General features: G+C 34.9%; 1 protein-coding gene across 5 annotated transcripts in view; it reads right to left on the reverse strand.

Moving 5' to 3' along the window:
• Positions 1–20,372, reverse strand: part of ZC3H6 (zinc finger CCCH-type containing 6) — a 51,514-nt gene that overhangs the window by 13,519 nt on the left and 17,623 nt on the right. For 3 of the 5 annotated variants that reach the window (XM_023745957.1, XM_023745956.1, XM_023745955.1), the window contains 7 exons: positions 17,590–17,758; positions 14,075–14,197; positions 9,593–9,869; positions 7,020–7,079; positions 6,286–6,419; positions 2,418–2,534; positions 1,702–1,813 (listed from right to left, as the gene is read on the reverse strand). In XM_023745957.1, coding sequence (XP_023601725.1) covers positions 1,702–1,813; positions 2,418–2,534; positions 6,286–6,419; positions 7,020–7,079; positions 9,593–9,845 — 676 coding nt within the window. In that variant the 5' untranslated portion in view covers positions 9,846–9,869; positions 14,075–14,197; positions 17,590–17,758. The remainder of the gene's footprint in view (positions 1–1,701; positions 1,814–2,417; positions 2,535–6,285; positions 6,420–7,019; positions 7,080–9,592; positions 9,870–14,074; positions 14,198–17,589; positions 17,759–20,372) is intronic. The other 2 variants (XM_014447054.2, XM_023745958.1) reach the window with 2 other exon arrangements.

The following is a 20,372-nucleotide window of genomic DNA, read 5'->3' on the forward strand; positions in this document are numbered from 1 at the left end:
AGTCGTGTGTAATTGTGCCAACACAGCCCTGCTCTTCTCCACAAGGGTGACCCCATTTCGAATTCCTGTCAACAAAGTCTGAGTGTGTCTATTTTATCACAGCCTTGCTAACAATCTTTGCTGTCCCTTTTTTTGGTGGGGAGGAGGGAGAATTTTTGCAAATCCGGTAACTGCAAATGGTATCTTGGGCATAGATAAATTGCATTTCTCTTATTATGAACTAGAGGTCCAGTGCATGAAATCTGTGCACAGGTAGGGTCCTTCGTGGCTGCCGGCTGGGGCCTCCCTTCTTTCTGCGCTGCCGCCTGGTGGTCAGCACACTTCACAGCGAGTGATCCAACTCCCAGTTTCCCAGTCGAACTCCTGAGGGGACACTTTGCATATTAGCCTTTTATATAGATAGGATTGAGCATCTTTTCATGTTTTGGATCATTTGCATTTCTCTCTATGAATAATCTGTATGTCTTGCCCCATTTTTCTTCTCAATTTTTAGAAGCTCATATATCAAACTTTTTGTGATATAAGTTGCAAACAACTTTTCCCATTTTATTATTTATCTTTTACTTGGCTTATGTCAGATATTTGTATGTAAAATTAAAAATTTTTATGCTGTCAATTTTTCAGTCTTTTCTCTCATTGCTTCTGGATTTTAAGACATACTTCTGTTCTGGAGTATAAAGGAACCCACCCACACACTCCTCTGGTATTTGTATGGCTTTATCTTTACATTTAGATCAATGATATCAGGAATTTTTTACTTTCTTCTTTTACATTATTTTTGAACTAGACAAGACTATTTTAAATTGTATCTGGAAAAATAAACATGAGAATCTACCAAAATCAAGTGTACTGGTGAGGCAGAAATAATCTCATCAAAGCAGCAGAGATAGGAAGATGAACAGGCCATGGGGCCAAACAGAAACTCTAGAACAACACCATACACATAACATTTCATCATAATAAAGATGGAGTTCAGTTTGAGGGAGAAAGGCTCCATTAGTCATCAAAGGCAGTGAAAAACCAGCTTTTCTCTCTCTCTCTCTCTCTCTCTCTCTATATATATATATATATATATATATATATGAACTATAAACATATAGTAAATACCAATTTGAATTTAGATGTATAGATTTCTAAAGAAAGAACTGAGGAAGAATATACAGTGATAATTAGGGGTAAGATTTGATAAGACTCTGATTTTATAATGTTTAACAATGATAATTTATTACTTATGAACCTAAGTAAAAATAATAAAGTCATAACATAAATACAGCATATCCCCAAAAATGTACACACACACTTTGAATAATTATAAAGACAGTATTTATTGAAATACATTTCATTTTCAAAATTGAGCTATCAGCTGTTAAAGCATGTATACATTTTTTAGGGACACCCTGTATTTTGCCAACTCTTTCGGGAACCCATGCTACTGAAATATATATAAGTGTATATTAAATACAAAGTACCTTTATTTCACAGATTTTTCTCCACAGGGATGTTATTTATTTCATTTCCCTAAAGAAAAAAACTCAGCTTGCCCTTCTAAAGTACAAAGGCTGACTAGACTTAGTTTGTGTAATGTGTTGTTTTAAATTTAAAATCAAACTAGGCTTTCTAGGTTGTACTCAGAATTTTTCAAACCCTCAATGATTTTTCAAACCTCAATATTTTGGTTAACATATTTTCAGTAAAGGATATTATGCATGTAAATGCAGTTCTCCCCTTTCGTACAATATCCTTGTAAATAAAATCTGCAGATCTCTTTCCTCTTCTCCAACTCTGCATCATGATCAAATTTACATTGATCTCCCTGTTCCAAAAAGAAAAGAAAGGAGGAAACAAAGAGAAAAAAACAAACAACTGAATTGAATTGTCTCCATGGCATTTCATAGCGGAACTATGGTTCTATCTTCAGTCTTTAAATAATGAGCTAATAATCCAAACAATTCCTTAAGAGTTTTTGCCCAAGATGGTGGGTGTAGCTACTAGTATGTGCAAAGGCAGCACAGTGCAGGCTCAGGGGCATCTGCCCAATCACCATGTCTAGCTGAGCTACTATGGGGACTAATTTAACCATCTGGTGTGGCCGTGTTTACCATGGGTCAGTAATAGTAACCACTTTCTAGGGTTGCTATAAAGATTCAAACATTTAATATTAGTAATTCACTTTGAACAGGACTTGCCACACAGCCAGCACTGTGTTTATTAAATAAAATCTAATTTCAACAAATTACATCAATATCCCAAAATATAATTAAATGAGTTCTGATGAACAGTATTTCCATTAGATGCATTGTGAAGAACCAGTTTTATTACAACTAAATGAGAAATGAAAAAAAAAACACCCAAAAAAGGTTTAAATTTTAAAGAGCATTTTGGAAGTGAAATGATTTATGATACCCCTGTGAATTTACCTTAATACATCTCCCTTCCAGAAAGTATTTACAGATTTGTTTTCCTTTGTGTTCCACTGTGTGCTGATTAATAAATTCCTGAGTCATCACCTTCCATTTTTTCCCTGGTTTATTATACTGCAAGAAAAATTTTTTATTTAAATGCAACATACATTAAATAGGTACTAAAATATACAGTCAAATGAATCTGGAAAGCAGTTCAAATTCATTATTAAAAGTGGGCAAGATGGGACATTCTGAGGTTACTCATTTATTTGGAGATAAATATGCCTTCTAGTGAACAGCGTATGCTAATAGTGGTTGCAAAGAACCCTATTTCTATTTTAAGGAGAATGTATAACTACATTTTAAAGCATAAAATTATGAAAATCTTGAAAATTAACAATAATACTCCATTTTGGCAAAGAAACAATAAAATATAGTGTTGATAAGTATGTTATAAAAGACTTAAAATTTCCATATTGTTTGACACAGAATTTGTGCTTTATAGAATTATTCTAAAGGAATTATCAGGAAGGCACACAAAGATTTATTCATAAATATAACAACGGCAGAATTACTTACATAGTAAAAAAAACCACCACACCAAACAAACAAAAACCCTAGAAACATTCTACACATCCAAAATGAATCCCAATTTTATAATAAAAATAAAAAACAAAAAAATATACCCCACTTTAATAGTGTATGTCTCTAGATGAATCTCTTAAAAATTAGATTATTTTGTACTTTCTTTAGAGAAAAAAATCCTCAGTGAAGATGTATTACCTTTAATTTATAAATTTTAAAAAATTAAGGAAAAAAGTGTATGATGGCAAATCTCACAGCCCTATGTTTTCCTTTGTTCTCCTCAGGTGCCAACTTGACTTCTGTGAGTATAGAAAGACTGAGTCACGACAGGGGATGGGGCTTGGCCGTGCTAAGGACTGCCATTCATGTGGCCATGAAGCAGCACTGTTCACTGAACGCCCCTCATGTGTGTGCCTGGCGCACTGTAGAAGTGCAGTGACTATTTGCTTTCCTGATTTGATTCCAGTTTCCCTTTTCCCTCAATTTACTAGAAGACAGAGAACAATATTGCACAATCTACTGAAATAGGAAATTGCCTCAAAGCAAACACTTTGAGCAACAGATGGCCAGATTTACACCTGATCCTCAATGCTCAGAGCAGAAATATCCATTTTACTGTAAGAATTCTTTTAAAAAACACAATACCAAGAAAACATAATCCTTGAGGTTCTTTTTAAAAATATAAGTATACCTAAATTGCCCCAGGAGAGAATAAAAGTGTCTATACTTTACTCTTACGTACCACTGAAAATATCTTAAATCTATGTAAATTTGATTTACAAACATTTTCTATTTCTGGCTCACTTAGAAAAAGTAGATATAAATGACCAGCTCACGTGTGCCATCTGTATAAAGAATCGTGGCTATAATGAAATAGACAGCTGAAGAGAGTTCATTATGCAAAGCCAGTGAGCCAACCTGAGAAATATACTCTGAAATTAAACAGTAAAAATATCTAGTGATTATCATCAAAGAACCCCCTAAAAATGCACCAAGCAGTACCTAGGCTTTATTAATTTAATGCTGTATGTACTCTCACTTTGTCTCTTTCTGTCAGTCTATGTTACTTTCGAATGATATGCCTCAGTGTTTTAATAGAGGATTGTAGTTTTTGTTTTGTTTTCCAGTTTAGTTCTGCTTAAATGAGTAGAATATATCTCAGTATACATAACTATGAGAACTCTAACTATAATCAAGATAATCTAGAAAACCTAAGCAACTCTAACAAATACAATTTTAGCACAAAATAAAGTGCCCAGAAGATCTGATCTTTCAAGTTTGAGCCTACAGAAGGACCACAAATATCCTCTTATTAAGTAAAACTGAAAGGACGGCAGAAGTCACCGGTTTACCACCCTCACTGGACAGATAATGACAACTGCAGATTAGAGAAGTTAGTGATTTACCAAAAGTCACCTGGCACATTAGCAGCTCTGCAGTAACTCATACATCTTTTAAGAAAACACAGACTCAAGAAAGAAGGAGAGAAGGGAAAGGTGAAGGGAGAGAAGAAAACGCAACCCACTACTGGGTCTTCTAAATTTACTCTAAAGCATGTATTATATTGGTACAACGAACAAAAGCATAAAAGATTTTTAAAAGTATATAAGGAAGAGAAAATGGAAGGATCTACCAGGAAAAGAACACATATTTATGGAAAATTTAATAGCTACCATAAAGACTAAATAATTTTAAGAATTTTATGGCCAACAGAATAAATAGTAAGTCTTTAAAATCCAGGAAAAGTTTGCTTGTTCTGTACCCTTGAGTTTTCAAGAAATTAGTGTAGATGTGCAGGTATTCCTGAACTTATCTGGCCTCTGGGGCTCTTATACTTCCTCAAAAGACTAGGATGGAAGTGGATCTATGCCAGCCACTCAGCATGTCCACCCAACCGTGGATGGGTCTGACCATGAGCACTCTCACCCTTGTTTCCAAGATCACAAAAAGAAATCTCTCATGACAACCAATAAGTGGACAGTCGATGACATATTTTAATCTCAATAAATAAAAAAATAGTCTAAATCTGATGACTGAAAAAGAATGTATTCTGATTTTCTATTACATGACAAAGAATCTTTTAGTTGTAGGCCAGATCTGTAAACATCTAAAATGTTAGCTTGAAGGGGCCCTTACAGTTAATTTAATACTGTATATATTCTCATTTTAGCAAACTGAAGCTCACAGAGACAGGCAGAAACTTGCTTGAAGCCATGCTTTCCTGGAAGCTATTTTTCCCCAGGTATAGAGTAGGTAATGCATGTAAAAGAGGGCTTACTTAGAAAGTATTCATACTAATTTGGTCTAGGGAGTGCAGCACATTCTGGAGGTCAACTGGTATAGAAGATGGACAGGCAGGTTAGAATCACCCAAAAAGATTTTTAACAGTCTATAATGTTCAAAGTTACTATTCCACAGAACATGAACAGGCTTATTTGTGCCTAATCTGAGCAGAGACCTTAATATGTCAATGATGACTGAGAATCCTAAGGGAAGAGTGGTATGTGCAGAGTTTCACAAATTTATCTGGGCCTCAACTTCCTTTTTTAGGCCACACTTACTAACATTTCCCTAAGTAGTATCTTAAGGAATACATATTAAGAAATCTTTACCCATTATCTTTAAGTCCAGATATCAGAAAACCAAGCATTTTAAATTACAATATATTGCTATCCCCTTGCTCTCAACTAAGGTTGCAGCTTTATAACCCACCCTTATCTGTGAATTCAGTCAGACCTCACTGGATCTGTGGGCAGAATACAGTAGCTATACAGTTGAAATGTACACATATGAGTTCAAGTTAATATATATTTATTTGCTATCTACCATATGGGTAGTTCATTAATTCATCTTTCCAACCATTTATATTTCCTTTTCTTCTCTTTTAATGCTTTCAACTTTAGTTAGCTAATTTACTACTGTCTCTCTTCTTGGCTTGCTACATATTGAGCTATTACCATTTTATTGCCATCTGCATCTGGCGAAGACAACTCCTAGGAAAGGAAAGCCCAACAGAGAACAGAACATGTTTTTGCTTTCCAAATATATCACTGTTATTTTGAACTGCTTTCAAACATATCAGTATTATTTCAAAGTCACCTAAATTTGCATCTCCATATTATAATCATGACTAATTCAAAAACAATTACTTTTTTGGAATTTATTTATATTAATTTGATCTGAACTAAGAATGATTCATTTTACTAGAAAAGTAGCATTAAAATCAAATGCTTTATTTGTAGCCAAATAGGTTAAATGATGGAGAAGCTAATCTCCTCATTATGTATAAACTCAGTACCTCTTGAAAGTCATCCATTCCTGAAAACATACTGGGCCCTTTACTGACTCTTCCCCCACGGTCTTTGCGTTTGATTTTCTTCAGCAAACCTCGTCCACGACCAACATTAAAACTTTTAAGCCTCTGTTCAGTACCTAAAAAAGTTAAAATGTACTTCAAATACTATAGAAAAACAGTACAATATATTAGTTTATTGGAAACAGCTGTTTTGTTTTTTGTTTTTTTTGGTTAATTCTCACCTGAGGATTTTTTTTTCCAGTGCTTTTAGAGAGAGTGGTAGGAAAGGAGGAAAGGAGAGAGGGAAGGGAGGGAGGAGGGAGAGAGGGAGAGAGAGAGAGAGATATCAACTGACGTGAAAGAGACACATCCCTTGGTTGCCTCCAGCACGTACCTGCCCTTGACCGGGAATCAAACACAAGACCCTTCAGTGTGTGGCTGATGCTCTAACCACTAAGCACACCGGCCAGGGCAACACCTTATTTTTTAACAGTCTATAATGTACAGTGCATTTTTCTCCTCTAAATTCAATGAAAAAAATTATTTCAATCTTTACATTTTAAAACTTTCTGGGCATTGCTTCTTATACTTTTATTTTGTTTTTTAATCCTCACCCAAGAATATGTTTTCATTGATTTTTTATACAGAGAAAGGAAGAGAGAGAAACTTCGATGTGAGAAACATTGGTCAGTTGCCTCCCATACAGGCCCTGACCTGTATGGGATTTGAACCCCAACCTTTTTTGTATACAGGATGATGCTCCAACAAACTGAACCACCACGCCAGGGCTCTTGTTTCTTAAGGGATGTTAACATTAAGGAAGACAAGGAACAAGGATGTACATGGATGGAGAAGTCAAATCCAGCTTCATTCTTTTCAATTTTCTTTAGAAAAAGAAGGCTTTCAGTTTTTCAGAGAATTAAATATTATATTCATCTCTATGGAAGACACTGTAGGTATTTGTGGTTAATTTATAGTGAATTGAGTTTCTATTGATAATTTTGAGTACATAGCACATATATTTCCAAGTAAAACTTATATCTGTCTTTTACTTTTTTAAAAAAATATATTTTTTTATTATTTCAGAGAGGAAGGGAGAGGGAGAGAGAGATAGAAACATCAATGATGAGAGAGAATCACTGAGTGATGACCTCCTACACACCCCACACTAGGGATTGAGCCCACAACCTGGGCATATGCCCTGACCTGGATTCGAATTGTGACCTCCTGGTTCATAGGTTGACACTCAACCACTGAGCCACGCCAGCTGGGTGACTTGTCTTTTACTTTTGAAAAACTTGCTATTTAAAAGCATCTAAAAAGATAGCCAAATAGCAAAAAGTATTTATTAGGGTAGGAAGTTAAAATACAAAATGATTTCTTATTTTACCAAAGTCATATTGAACTAATACATTTTCTAATGACCTTAAGCCTACAAAATAGGCAATAAATATTCGAATAAAAAGTTTTATCTCATTAAAAGAAATTAAAATGAATATTGTGTGTAGGGACCTGGAGAGTTTTGCATTTTCACACACTAGCAGGGATCATCACTTTTTTAAACAGGCACATCACTTTTTTGGATATCACCTTGCTATATGCATCAAAAATCTTCAAATGTGTGGCTATGTCTTTTGACTCAATTCTACATTTCAGAATTTATTCCTAAGAAATATGTTTGCCAAGATGTTTTCTGATATATGTATAAATATGCAAGATTAATCACAGAATTTTAAAAAACTGGGTGCAACTTAAATCTCAAACAATTACATCAAACAAACCTAACAATTTGTGAGACAAATTATGGTATATTTACTTTGACTAGAATGCAGGCATTAAAAGCTACACATTAACATAAGAAGTTAAGGGGGGTGGGGAATAAAATTACCACAGTATAAATAGTTTTGTTAAAAATAATTGTCAGAAAAATTCTAAAAGAATGTACAGTACACCAAAAATGTTCAAGTAATTACCTCTGGAAGTAGGGATTAAAATTATTTTATCTTTGATCTTTGTTGGATTATCTTGTCTATACATAGGAAAAGTTTTCTGCATTTGGCCATATATTCCTTCCATAATCCAGGAGAAAACAAATGTCAAAAATAAATGTATCACTCAGTTCATTAACAGCACAAACAGAAAGAGCCTGATGGAAAACCGCAGCGGGAAGGGATGAAGAGGCCTCCACGTTCGGGTATTCCCATGCGGAGTTATCTCCACACCACTGTTTGACTATAATTACAGTAGCAGATGCATGGTCAAATTTCTTTTCCTTAGTTCAGCAAAGCCTAGTTTCATATTTTTCAATTAGATTTTGCTAAGAAATAAAAAAAGCCATAGAAATAACCAAATTTACTTATAACTAACTGCTTTTCTCAACAATTAAAGGATAGATTCACACAGTTTGGGTGCCCACTGTTTAACCTCAGCCTCATCTTGCTCCAGTTTTCTTGAGTCGAACACATTGACTGAACATTTCTTAAGCTTGCTTCGACCTTTATGGGGCCCACCATGTCTTTCTATGGTAACTTGCCCTGACCTTCCCAGGGACCATGTGTCTCAATATAGCAGATGAATAGGTAATGACTGTAGAAATTTCTTTAGATTAGGTTCTTATTTCCTATCTTGATATATGTCCATAGTCCTAAGTACACATGCATAGCAAAGGTAACCACATTTTAAAGCCTAACAAAAGAATAGCTTCCCAGCCCTCGCCTGTTTGGCTCTGTGGTTAAGGTGTAGGATCGTGGGTTCAATTCCAGTCAAGGGCACATACCTCATTTGCAGGTTCAATTCCTGGCCTGGTTGGGGCACACTCCGGAGGCAAGCAATCAATGTGTCTCTCTCACATTGATGTTTCTCTCTCCCCGCCCCCCCACTCCCTTACACTCTCTCTAAAAAAATCAATGGAAAAAATATCCTCAGGTGAGGATAAACAAAGAAAGAATAGCTTCCCAAAACACTGTCTTTACTGGTCTAAAGTATATAAGTACTTAGAGCATCAGAGACGATGGAAAAAGGTAGGTTATTTTTTATAAGTACAGTAGTATATTTCAGGGAAAACTATAAGAGGAAAATTGTTTTATACTTTTACATACTTTTAAAATATTAGGGTATCTTTATAATTCAAATATTAAGATTTCATACAGATTGAAATATTTATAGATTTTTGTCCTCAAGGACAACAAAATAAACAAAAATGAATAAACTGATCTTGAAAAGGGGCTAAGAACTCTAAGTTTTTACTCCATCACTACCTATTTTAATAAGGTTCTTATATTCAAAAACAGATTGACAATTTAAAACTTACCTTGCTGAATTCCTTTCATTCTTTGTTTTTTCCCTGGTTCTTTAAAAAATGATGATCCTAAAGCAATACTGGAGGGTTCTTTAGCTTGTCTGTAATGTTTGAGCTGACTGTCAAAATCTTCTTCTGTTTCCTGACTGTAGTTACCGAAGTTGTCATCACTGTAGTTACCGAAGTTGTCATCACTGTAGGTACTGTACTCACCATATTCTTTACTTTTAAATTTTTTGTTATATTGACTCCTCCTTGATGTCATGTAGCTTCCTGATATGTGCCCATGCTAAGTGGAAACGGACAATCCACTGTTAGGATTTTTCAGTTACATACAGGAATTGTAGTAACGTAAGGCCTCTTTTCTCCCCACCGAAAGTTGGAAGAAAGAAGGAGACAGTTATTAGTTCTTGATTAGTACTGATCTAGGACACCATTTTAAAAAAGTTAAAAAGTAAATACTACTCTGATATCATTAAATTTCATAATGTTCAAAGATCCTTGCTGGGATGTTTTATTCACTTTTTGTTTTCCATGTCCCATGTCTCAACATTTGTACATACAGGATACTTATGCGAATTCCTGTCATACATGAATTCCTTAAACAGAAAAAGTCTTTTTGAAAATAAGGAAAAGATAGTAAAATAGCTTGGGGGAGGGATAGAAAAAAATATAAATATATTGTTCTAACATTGAAAAGTTCCAAAATTACATGTTTAAGCATATTATATTTAATAAAAAATGATATGTTTAGACATTTTTCTAAGAAAATATTTGTATCTGAGGTCTAATATTGAAAAATAGATTATTTCTCTAGAAATAAAAGATATCTAATAAATAAACTATTCATTAAGAATTATTTATGACAATATACCTTATTAACTTTATTGCTTCTTTACTAAAGCAGGTGAAAACAGCATACTTTTTAGTCATAGAAGTTTACTTAATGACAGTATTCAAGACTATTTCTATTCACTTTATTAGGTCTATCATATCTTCTGTCAATTTTTTTTTATTATAAGGAAGCAAAAAAGATTGTAATTACAACTTGGGAATCCAGATAAACCCAGTTTATACATTTTAACTGTGATATAAAAATACTGCCCCTGCCAGAATACCAACATGCGACTATGAGTTTTTAATGAAATGCAGCGAAATATTAAGTTCTTTTCAGTAATTAGAAATTAGAGAAAATATGTAATTAACACAATCAAGAAAATCAATTAGCTCATAAATTTCAAATACTGAAGACATTGTATTAGATTTTTTCATTTGTTTTAAGCAGTATTTTTAAAATTTATAAAATATTCTCAAGTCTAGCACTTCAGAAATTCAGAAATCAAAACAGTACTCAAAAGGCATGGTTTCTGATTTTTTAAGCCAATGAAATAAAACAGAAAATGTTTAAATTAAGTTAATTAGTTGAATGGTATCTACTTTTTAAAATAAAAATGTAATAACACTGCCTCAATAATATATCCAATGTTTTATGACTAAAAACTACTTTTAATAGGTGAGTAGGAATTTTTCTCTAGAGATTAGATGTTTATCATAAAAGCTTTTAAGTCTTAATTTAATTAAATTCTCTGATTTGTCATGGTCTTCACAAAAATAATCTTCATATTCCTAGTTTTTAAAAGAATTATCCCTAGCTTTCACTTTATCTTCTCCCTAGTTTTCACAGCGGCAAACATCCTGTCTCAGGGCTCCTTTCCCAGTGGAAGTCTCGTGGCTTCCGGAGGGTCAGAGCCCAGGCTGGCCACAAGCAGCCCCTTTCGTGCTCTAGAAAAGTCTCCTTAGGCTGCACATGTTCATCATCTGAATGAACAAAACACACCAGCAAGGATCTAGCAAGTGTTTTTCAAAGCCCAACTGAAAAAAGATAAAAGAAATGAGAAAAACTATCAATTCTACCACAGGATACAGTTTCTCTGACCACTATGCTGGCTGGTTAGTAGGCCATCTACACTGCTAGAACATCTTGTTTCTGCCAAACGGGAGCTGGCCCCTCGGCAATCTCTGTCAACATGAAATAAGGGACCAGGAGGCCCTGGACAAAGGTGAGGAAAAGGGAACATATATTAAGTCCTCTGGTGTTCATATATATTCTACTTTTGGCCTGTAATTTTGTAGATGTTATATCGTTTTTCTTCATTTCTTTGAGTTCTTGAAACAAAAATTCTTGCATCTCTAGGGATATACAATAGTTGATATAATGACAATAACTATATTGTTTAAGAAAATGAGTCGTTTAAAACAAATGTGCTGTTGTTTGTACATACAAACTGATCCTGTCCTTCACAGTGGCCCCCAAATAAGTTTATATATATTTAAGATATTTATAAACTTATTACAGTACTTCTGCCACTATTTAAAATATTCTGCATCTCTTCTTTTGGAATTACTTTTAGTGACAGCCTACGAATTAAGAGTTTATAAATCTCAATCCTTGATATTTTCTGAAATAGCAATGCCCATCTTGAGCATTTCTTCATTCACTGGAAGAGTATCCAAATGACTTTTGACTATTTCTAAAAAATAAATCTAACTGCAAATGGTGAAATTTAGGTACCACATCAATGTTTGCTGAAATAGAACTAATTTAGAAATTCTGTCATTAGTAGTAAAAATAATTCTAATGAATAGTTGTTCAAATGCTCTGAGAAAAACTAAATTAGGTAAAAGATTATAGCACTTGCAGACAAGCCAGACTGGCAGAAACTGGGCCTCAGAAAGTCTGGGGCTTTTCAGATAGGAGCACACTGATGTGGACACTCTCCAATGCTCCTGAGAGCCCTGATCTTTCTAGCACAAAATAGTTTTTATACTGAAGACTTTGTTGAGACAGTGCAACATATTTAAGATATATATATATATATATATATATATATATATATATATATATATATATATATAGTTTATTATGATGTCTTAAAATATTTTCTTTAAAACACTTCAAATAATTTTTCCACCTAAAGAGGTAGATGTCACAAAATTTGTATGTTGAAGTTCTAACCCCAGTACCTCACAACGTGACTGTATTTGGAGATCAGGCCTTTAAAGTGGTGATTAGGCAGTTAGGATGGGCCCTGATCCACTAAGACTGGTGCCCTTATGAGAAGAAATTTGGAGACACAGAGAGACACCAGGGTTGCGTGATGCACAGAGGGATGACCATGTGAGGACACAGTAACAAGAAGATGGCCATTGACAAGCCAAGGAGAAAGGCCTAAACAGAGCCTTCTCTCTTCCTCAGAGGAAACCACCCTGCCAGCACCTGGATCTTAGACTTCCAGCCCCCAGTCTGAGAGAAAATAAACTTCTGTTGTTTAATCCGCCTGGTCTGTAGTATTTTCTTACGGCAGCCTAAACACAGCAATTCATGGTGTATTTTAAAGCATATATCTTGTAAAATATCTTTGCAAAAGATCAGAAAGCAAAGAATAAAATTGAAAGTTTAGTTTTTCCCTTTTTAAGAAGCAATACCTCAAAACCACAATGAATACCATTTCGTACCCATTAGGAAGGCTAGTATAAAAAAAAACCAACAGAAAATAACAAGTTTGACAAGGATGTGCAGAAATCAGAAAACCTCATGCATTGTTCGTGGGAATGTAACACGATGCAGCCTTTGTGGGAGACAGGATGGTGGTTCCTCAGAAAATTAAACACAGAATTATCATACGATCAGAAACTCCATTCCTATGAGTAGCACTCATGTTCATAGCAATATTATTTACAACAAAAAGTCGAAACAATCCAAGTGGCCATCAACAGAGGAATTAATACACAAAGTGTGGTATATGCATGCAATGGAATATTATTCAGCCTTAGAAAGGAACGAAATGCTGACACATGTGCTGCATCATGGATGAATCTTGAAAAATTTGTAAGTTAATAACAAAAAAACAAATATTGTGTGAGTCCACCTACATAGGCTACCTAGAGTGGGCAAATTCATAGAGACAGAACAGTGGTTACCAGGAGCTAGGGGGGAACTAATGAAGTTTTATTGCTTAATTAGAGGCCCAGTGCACAGACTGGTGCACGGGTGGGGTCCCTTGGCCTAGCCTGCAGCTCTCTGACATGCCCCAAGGGGTTTCGGATTGCGAGAGGGTACAGGCCAGGTCGAGGGACCCCACCAGTGCACGATCAGGGCTGGGGAGAGACCACAGGAGGGCTCCAGGGCGTGTGTGGTCCGTCTCACCCATTCCCCATTGGCTGGACCCCAGCAGCAACCTATTGGTCAGAGCATCTGCCCCCCGGTGGTCAGTGTGAGTCACAGCTACCAGTCAAATGGTCAAACAGTGGAATGGTCGCTTAGGCTTTTATATATATGTAGATAGAAACACAGTTTCTGTTTGGGATGATGAAAAAGTTCTCAAAATGGATTATTGTGAATACGCTTAACACTACTGAACTGTATGTTTACATGGTTAAAACTGTAAATTTCATGTTATGTGTATTTTATTACAATAAAAAAAAAGACAATACCTGAGGAAATGGAATGTCATAATCCCTGTAGAAACCAGTTCTTTTTTTGTGGGAACTTTCTGTATGTCCGACATCTGAATCAAAGCTGTAGTCTGAACTGTCATCACTAGATGGAGAATTATGCTAAAAGAAGGAAAAAACAAATACATTACTTTGCAAAGAAAAGAATATTTAACTAGTAACTAGATAAGCTTATTTCAGCCAGAGGGGCTAATCAATAGATTACATTAGCCTAGTAGGTTCTAAAGTGTTTATTAAAAATTTCTTGCTCCAGCCCTGACCGGTTTGGCTCAGTGGATAGAGCGTCGGCCTGCGGACTGAAGGGTCCCGGGTTCGATTCCGGTCAAGGGCATGTACCTTGGTTGCGGGCACATCCCCAGTGGGGGTGTGCAGGAGGCAGCTCATCAATGTTTTTCTCTCATCGATGTTTCTAACTCTCTGTCCCTCTCCCTTCCTCTCTGTATAAAATATATTTTAAAAAATTTATTGCTCCAAAGGCCACCCCCCAAAAAAATTCTCTAAAATTTTCTGAGGGAAAGCATATCTTCCCCTCATCTCAGGGACTTCATGACAGCATTTTCCTCATGATACTTTTGGCTCAAGGACTTCAAACAGGAAATACTAAATCTCTATGCTCTAAAGAAACCTTAGATATTAGTTAATTTTAAAGGAAATAAAGTTGGTTCCTCGTCACCAAAAAGGGTTCTAGAACATGCGTAGAGTATGAATTAATTTACTTTTACCTAAAATGGCTTTAGAGTTCTTATTCTATTATATAAGTACCCTAAAGCTAAAAGATATTAAAACATTCTAAATTATAAAATAAATCCAACCCATAAAGCTGAACAAAAGTGAAACAGAAACCACCAGTAACTGATAGTGACAAATATCATTCTTCAAGTATAAGTACAATTTCTAAAAATAAAAAAAAAAGAAGTCACCAAATCTCCTCCATCTAGTCAAAATAATTATGTTCCCAGGTTGAGCATTCTTTAAAGAATTCCTAAAGGTCTTATCAGTTAAGAACTGCCTCTGTATTTTATCCTTATTGCATTCCCAGTATCTAGACCTAGAGCAAACTCAGTTAAAACTTGGCTGAGTTAATTGAACTCCGATGCTTTTAGAGTAGATCTGTTTTCCTCTACTACATTCTTTTTTTTAAAAAAATGTTTTTATTGATTTCAGAGAGAGGAAGGGAATGGGAGAGAGAGAAACATCAATGATGAGAGAGAATCATGGATCAGCTGCCTCCTGCACACCCCCTTCTGGAAGTCAAGCCAGCACCCTGGGCATGTGCCCTGACTGGGAATGAACCGTGACCTCCTGGTTCATGGGTCGATGCTCAACCACTGAGCCATACTGGCCGGGCTCCTCTACTACATTCTTAAATGCTTTTTAAGGAACACAATCTGTTTTCCTCTACTTTGTTCTTCAAATGTTCTGGGGTTTAGTTTTATGGTGCTGTTAGTTCTGTTCTTATTGACTCGGTAAGTGATATGAAGAAACCTTTTTACAATTATGCTATGAAATGCTTCATGCTTAACTACCTAATCTTTGTTGGTAAGGGTTTGAAATAAATATTGTCCATTTAAAAGCCAAATTTGTTCAGTCGCTAACAGAAGTCAGCTCCAGCTCAAAGGAAAACTTTTCACTTAAAGAAGATAACTTGCTTAAGAAAGAAGTAGCTCAAATGAAGACTGCTTCAGGAAGAACTATCAGAGAATAGAAGTTCTGCTTAAGGGAGAACCTTATGGGCTCACATATATACTAAGAAGTAATCTTTAACTTGGAATTACCAAGTGGTCTACATTAAAATAGCTGGAAATGCTAATTAAAAGTTATTAAAATTTTAAGTGAAAAGGATGTTATACTTTTTCTTCTTTTTCTGGGTATTGTTGGTATCTGTTCAAAGTGTTTGAAAGTGTTCCTTTATTTTTTGTTATTTTATTTATTATACACTGGTAGTTTATTTCCTTCAATATGCTGAACTTGATTAGTAAGTACTAAAGTTCAAGTCTAAATTATTATGTTTTTTTATAGAACTCTTTACCAAAAAACATCACATCACATCATGGTGAGTGAAAAGGGCAAGACGTACAATTCGAGAACAAATTAACAGGAAGCCACTTGGTGACCTCCTTAAATATTCAAATAGTGACAGAAAGAATTTAGGAACTTCAGTGATTTCCCCAAACATGCAATTCTTTTCACAATTTTTGCTTTTGTATTCTATGGATTTCTTTGGCCAACTATCTAATTCCCACCTATACTTCAAAATTTACCACAAATGACCTCCATGTCCAATACGAAGAGAATGATTTACTAAAGGATATAATAATCAATTAAAATGGTATTTTGGAAGATTTTAGAGTAACATAAAAATGTTTATCTGTAATATTTTAGTAAATATACCAAATATAAAATCAATTAAACAGTATGTCTCCAATGTTAAGGGGAAAAATCACAGAAGAAAAAAGATTTGAAGGAAATATATAAAAATGTTAACAGTGGTTACTCTCGTTAGTTTAATTTTAGGTGGTTTCTTTTTCCTTTTATATTTTTGAGTGTCTTCTTGGAGTAAAAAACTTTTACCTTGGGAAAAAAGACTTAAATTTAAAAAAATGTTCTTACTGACTTAAGAGAGAGGAAGGCAGAGGGAGAGAGAGAGACAGAAACACTGATGATAAACTCTATCGGCCCTGACTGGGAATAGAATTGGTGCCCTCAACCAGGTTCACTCGGGACTCTGCCATTTGAGAAAAACACCTGTTGCCAGTCTGTTTTCTGGAAGTTCCTTTTACCTTCCTTCTGCTTCATTACACAGTTGCTATTTGTGGTTTAGTCTTATCCATTTGTATTTTTGACATTTGTGGGGATAGCTTGTTACTTCATTTTTTGTAGATATTGTAACTTTTTGGTTTTGACAATACCCTAATTGCTTTGTTTTTATGGGGAAAATTCAGAGTTTCAAAAACTACCTGGGTTCTCTGTCAGCATAGTTTTCCTTTCTACTCCACCCAACTCACATTATCTATTCAGCACTCTACTGTTTTCTTGATAGCATTTGTTTATCATGGGCTTACTGCCTCTCTCCTTCCCTTTTCAAGGTAATCCCTATGAGAACAGAGGCCTCTTCACTTGTTACTATAACCCCCAGCACACAACACGGAGACTTCCACAGCAAGCACGTGATGCCTGTAAATAAATCAATAAATGGATGGACAATGCCAATGCGGCTAATCTGTATCTGCAGAGAATGAAACTTTCATTCCCTAAGCTTCAGCATTCTACAAACTTCCATCAACTAAAAAGATTTATTTTAATTTGCATTAAAGCTACCTTATTTTTTAAATCTTTAATTCATATAATATTCATGTTAAAAATATATTAATCACATAAATAAAAGATATAGTCCATGTTTTATAAGAAAATAAGCAATGATTTATACTTTCTAATTTTCAGTATTTTATATTTCATAAAAATTTACTGAAAATAAAAAGTAGATTCTAACTAACCTTATGTTTCTCACGTTTTCTCCTTTTGGATTTTTTCTTTTCTCTTTCTTTCTTGTGTTTTTTTCTTGATTTTCTGTAGGCTTTCTCATTTTTCTGCTTCTCTTCCTGTTCTTGTGTTTCTTCAAATCCTGCATCATCAATTTCACCGTCTTCTAATTCACCATCTTCTCTGTAGAAGACAATGAAAATTTTCAAATGTCCATTCTAAAACAAATCTTACAGGAACATTTCCCAAAGAAAACAAGCAGGTGAACAGAATTTAAGTTATATTAACTTAGATCAGGGTTGGCAAACTTTTTCTGTAAATGACCAGATAGTAAATATTTTAAAATTGCAGGTAACATATAGTTTCTGTTGCAAATTTTTCCTTGTATTTTAATAACTCTTCAAAAATGTAAGAACCAGTCTCAGCAGCCAAAGTTTGCCAACCTCTGATTTAGATTAAGATTATTCTCACAAAATAAATGCAGTACCATCCCAAAGTATTACAATAGTTACCAAATCCACAAAAATACCTAAAACAACTCCAGGAAGGGGTTTTTAACTTAGGGACCTTAGACAGCTAAAAATAGTTTTAAAATAAAAGTGAGAATTAATCTACATTAATTCTTGCCATCAGAATCAACAAGCAAATTGCAACAGGTAGATAAGTAACAAAACCTTTGCCATAAAAGCAGAATAGTAAATTCCTCAACTTGAATCTATAGAAAATATTCAGAGTAATACTATAAATCTAATTCTACTTTCCAAATACTAGTTATCTTTGCTATTGTGGAGGCTGAATCCTAGAAACAAACTTTTATATCGATTATGACATTTTCCTAGTTATAGAAGCCAAAATGTTCATTAATAGTATTTTAAGTGCAAATTAACCAACTGACATGGGAAGATAAATACATAATTTTAACATTTAATCCTGCTTCCATAGTTTGAAAAAAAAATGCGAACTACTACCAATAGTAGATGCTAGTGCATAAAGACAGATGTCTTTGTGTTACTGAAAGCAAATGAGAAGCACCCAAACCATGGTGTATGCATTTAAAAGATACTTTAAAATTCCTAGAAATGTGTGATTTCTAAAATACAAAACTGATCATGTCACAGTATTGCTAAAAATCCTCAGTGATGACGTGATAGCTCACAATGCTTCAAAACAATCCACTGGGAATAGAAGAGGGATTCTCAACAAGATTGGCCATTAGCTGGAGTTGCTGGACAGTGGTATTTGTATATGAGGGTTCATTCTTCTATTATCACGTTAGGATTGACGTTTTCCATGATAAAAAAGTGTTATCAATGATCTGAGGATATCAAAACTCGATATTGCCCAAAGGCTCTTTATCACTGAGTCTCTGCTTACTTGGCTACTTTCAATTTATTCCAAGCCTGAAACATTGCTTTAGAGCAGTGGTTCTCAACCTGTGGGTCGCGACCCCTTTGGGGGTCGAATGACCCTTTCACAGGGGGTCGCCGACGACCATCGGGAAACACATATATAATTACATACTGTTTTGTGACTAATCACTATGCTTTAATTATGTTCCATTTGTAACAATGAAATTGGGGGTCACCACAACATGAGGAACTGTATTAAAAGGTCGCAGCACTAGGAAGTTTGGGAACCACTGCTTTAGAGTCTCTCATTGCCCTGCTCCTCTCAACACCCACCCCCTCACTCCTTCACCTGGCCAATTCCAATTCAATCTTTAGGACCCGGTTTAGATATCACTTCCTCCAAGATGTCTCCACTGACTACACAGGTTTAAGTGAGATGCTCCATCCTAAGTATTCCCCCAATAACTCTCATTTCTGAATCACTGCACTCTACACATTATGTTTGAATGAGTTGTTCACCGGTTGGTGGAAGCAGGGTATATGAGTGTCTTCCAAAGCTGTATCTCTAACTCCTAGCATGGTGCATGCTATTTACATAATAACCAAATATATAACATCCCTAACCCTTGCTATTGTAGAATAGGCCCATGATATTACCCCAAAATGACTGTGAAATCAATGGTATTAGCCCCCAGTTTCTATGATAGAAGCAAAGAGGTATATATCCAGTCAGGTGAACTTCAAAATTTCTTGTGAAGAAGACCTGACATTTTGGCTGTTTTAATTAAAAAATTCTGAACGTTTATAATACACTAAAACCATATGGCCCCAGAAAAATGAGTGCATATATTCACAAAAAGACAAGTATTAGGATGTTCTTAGCAGCTTCGGGCATAATAATGAAAAAAAAATTATAAACAACCTAAATATCCATGAACATGTGAATACATACATAAATTGTGTCATACTTATATAATACTACTAAGAAAAAAATTAACGTCTATACACAATATGAATCAATCTTGTAATTATGAGAAGCCAGACACAAGATATTCATTTGATGCTATTAACATGCATCATGAATCCATGCTTATAGGTCAGAATAGTGATAACCTCAAGGAAGATTGTAACTGACAAATACCAGGTACTTAAGGAGCCTTCTGGGTGTTGAGATATTATTTATACTATCTGTGTGATGATATTATATACACATATACATGTGTAAAACTTCCAAGTTGTACATTTAAGAACCGTGTGCTTATCCTAGATAGTTCAGTTGGTTAGAGCAGTGTAATGATATGCCAAAGTTGTGGGTTTGATCCCCAGTCAGAGCACATATAAGAAGCAACCAATGGATGCACAGATGGGTGGAACAACAAACCCATGTTTCTCTCTCTCTCCCTTTCTCCCAAATCAATAAATAAAAATTAAAGAATCCTGAGCTTTGC

This window comes from Myotis lucifugus, unplaced genomic scaffold, assembly GCF_000147115.1.
Source record: "Myotis lucifugus unplaced genomic scaffold, Myoluc2.0 scaffold_607, whole genome shotgun sequence".
In the NCBI taxonomy this organism is placed as follows: domain Eukaryota; kingdom Metazoa; phylum Chordata; class Mammalia; order Chiroptera; family Vespertilionidae; genus Myotis; species Myotis lucifugus.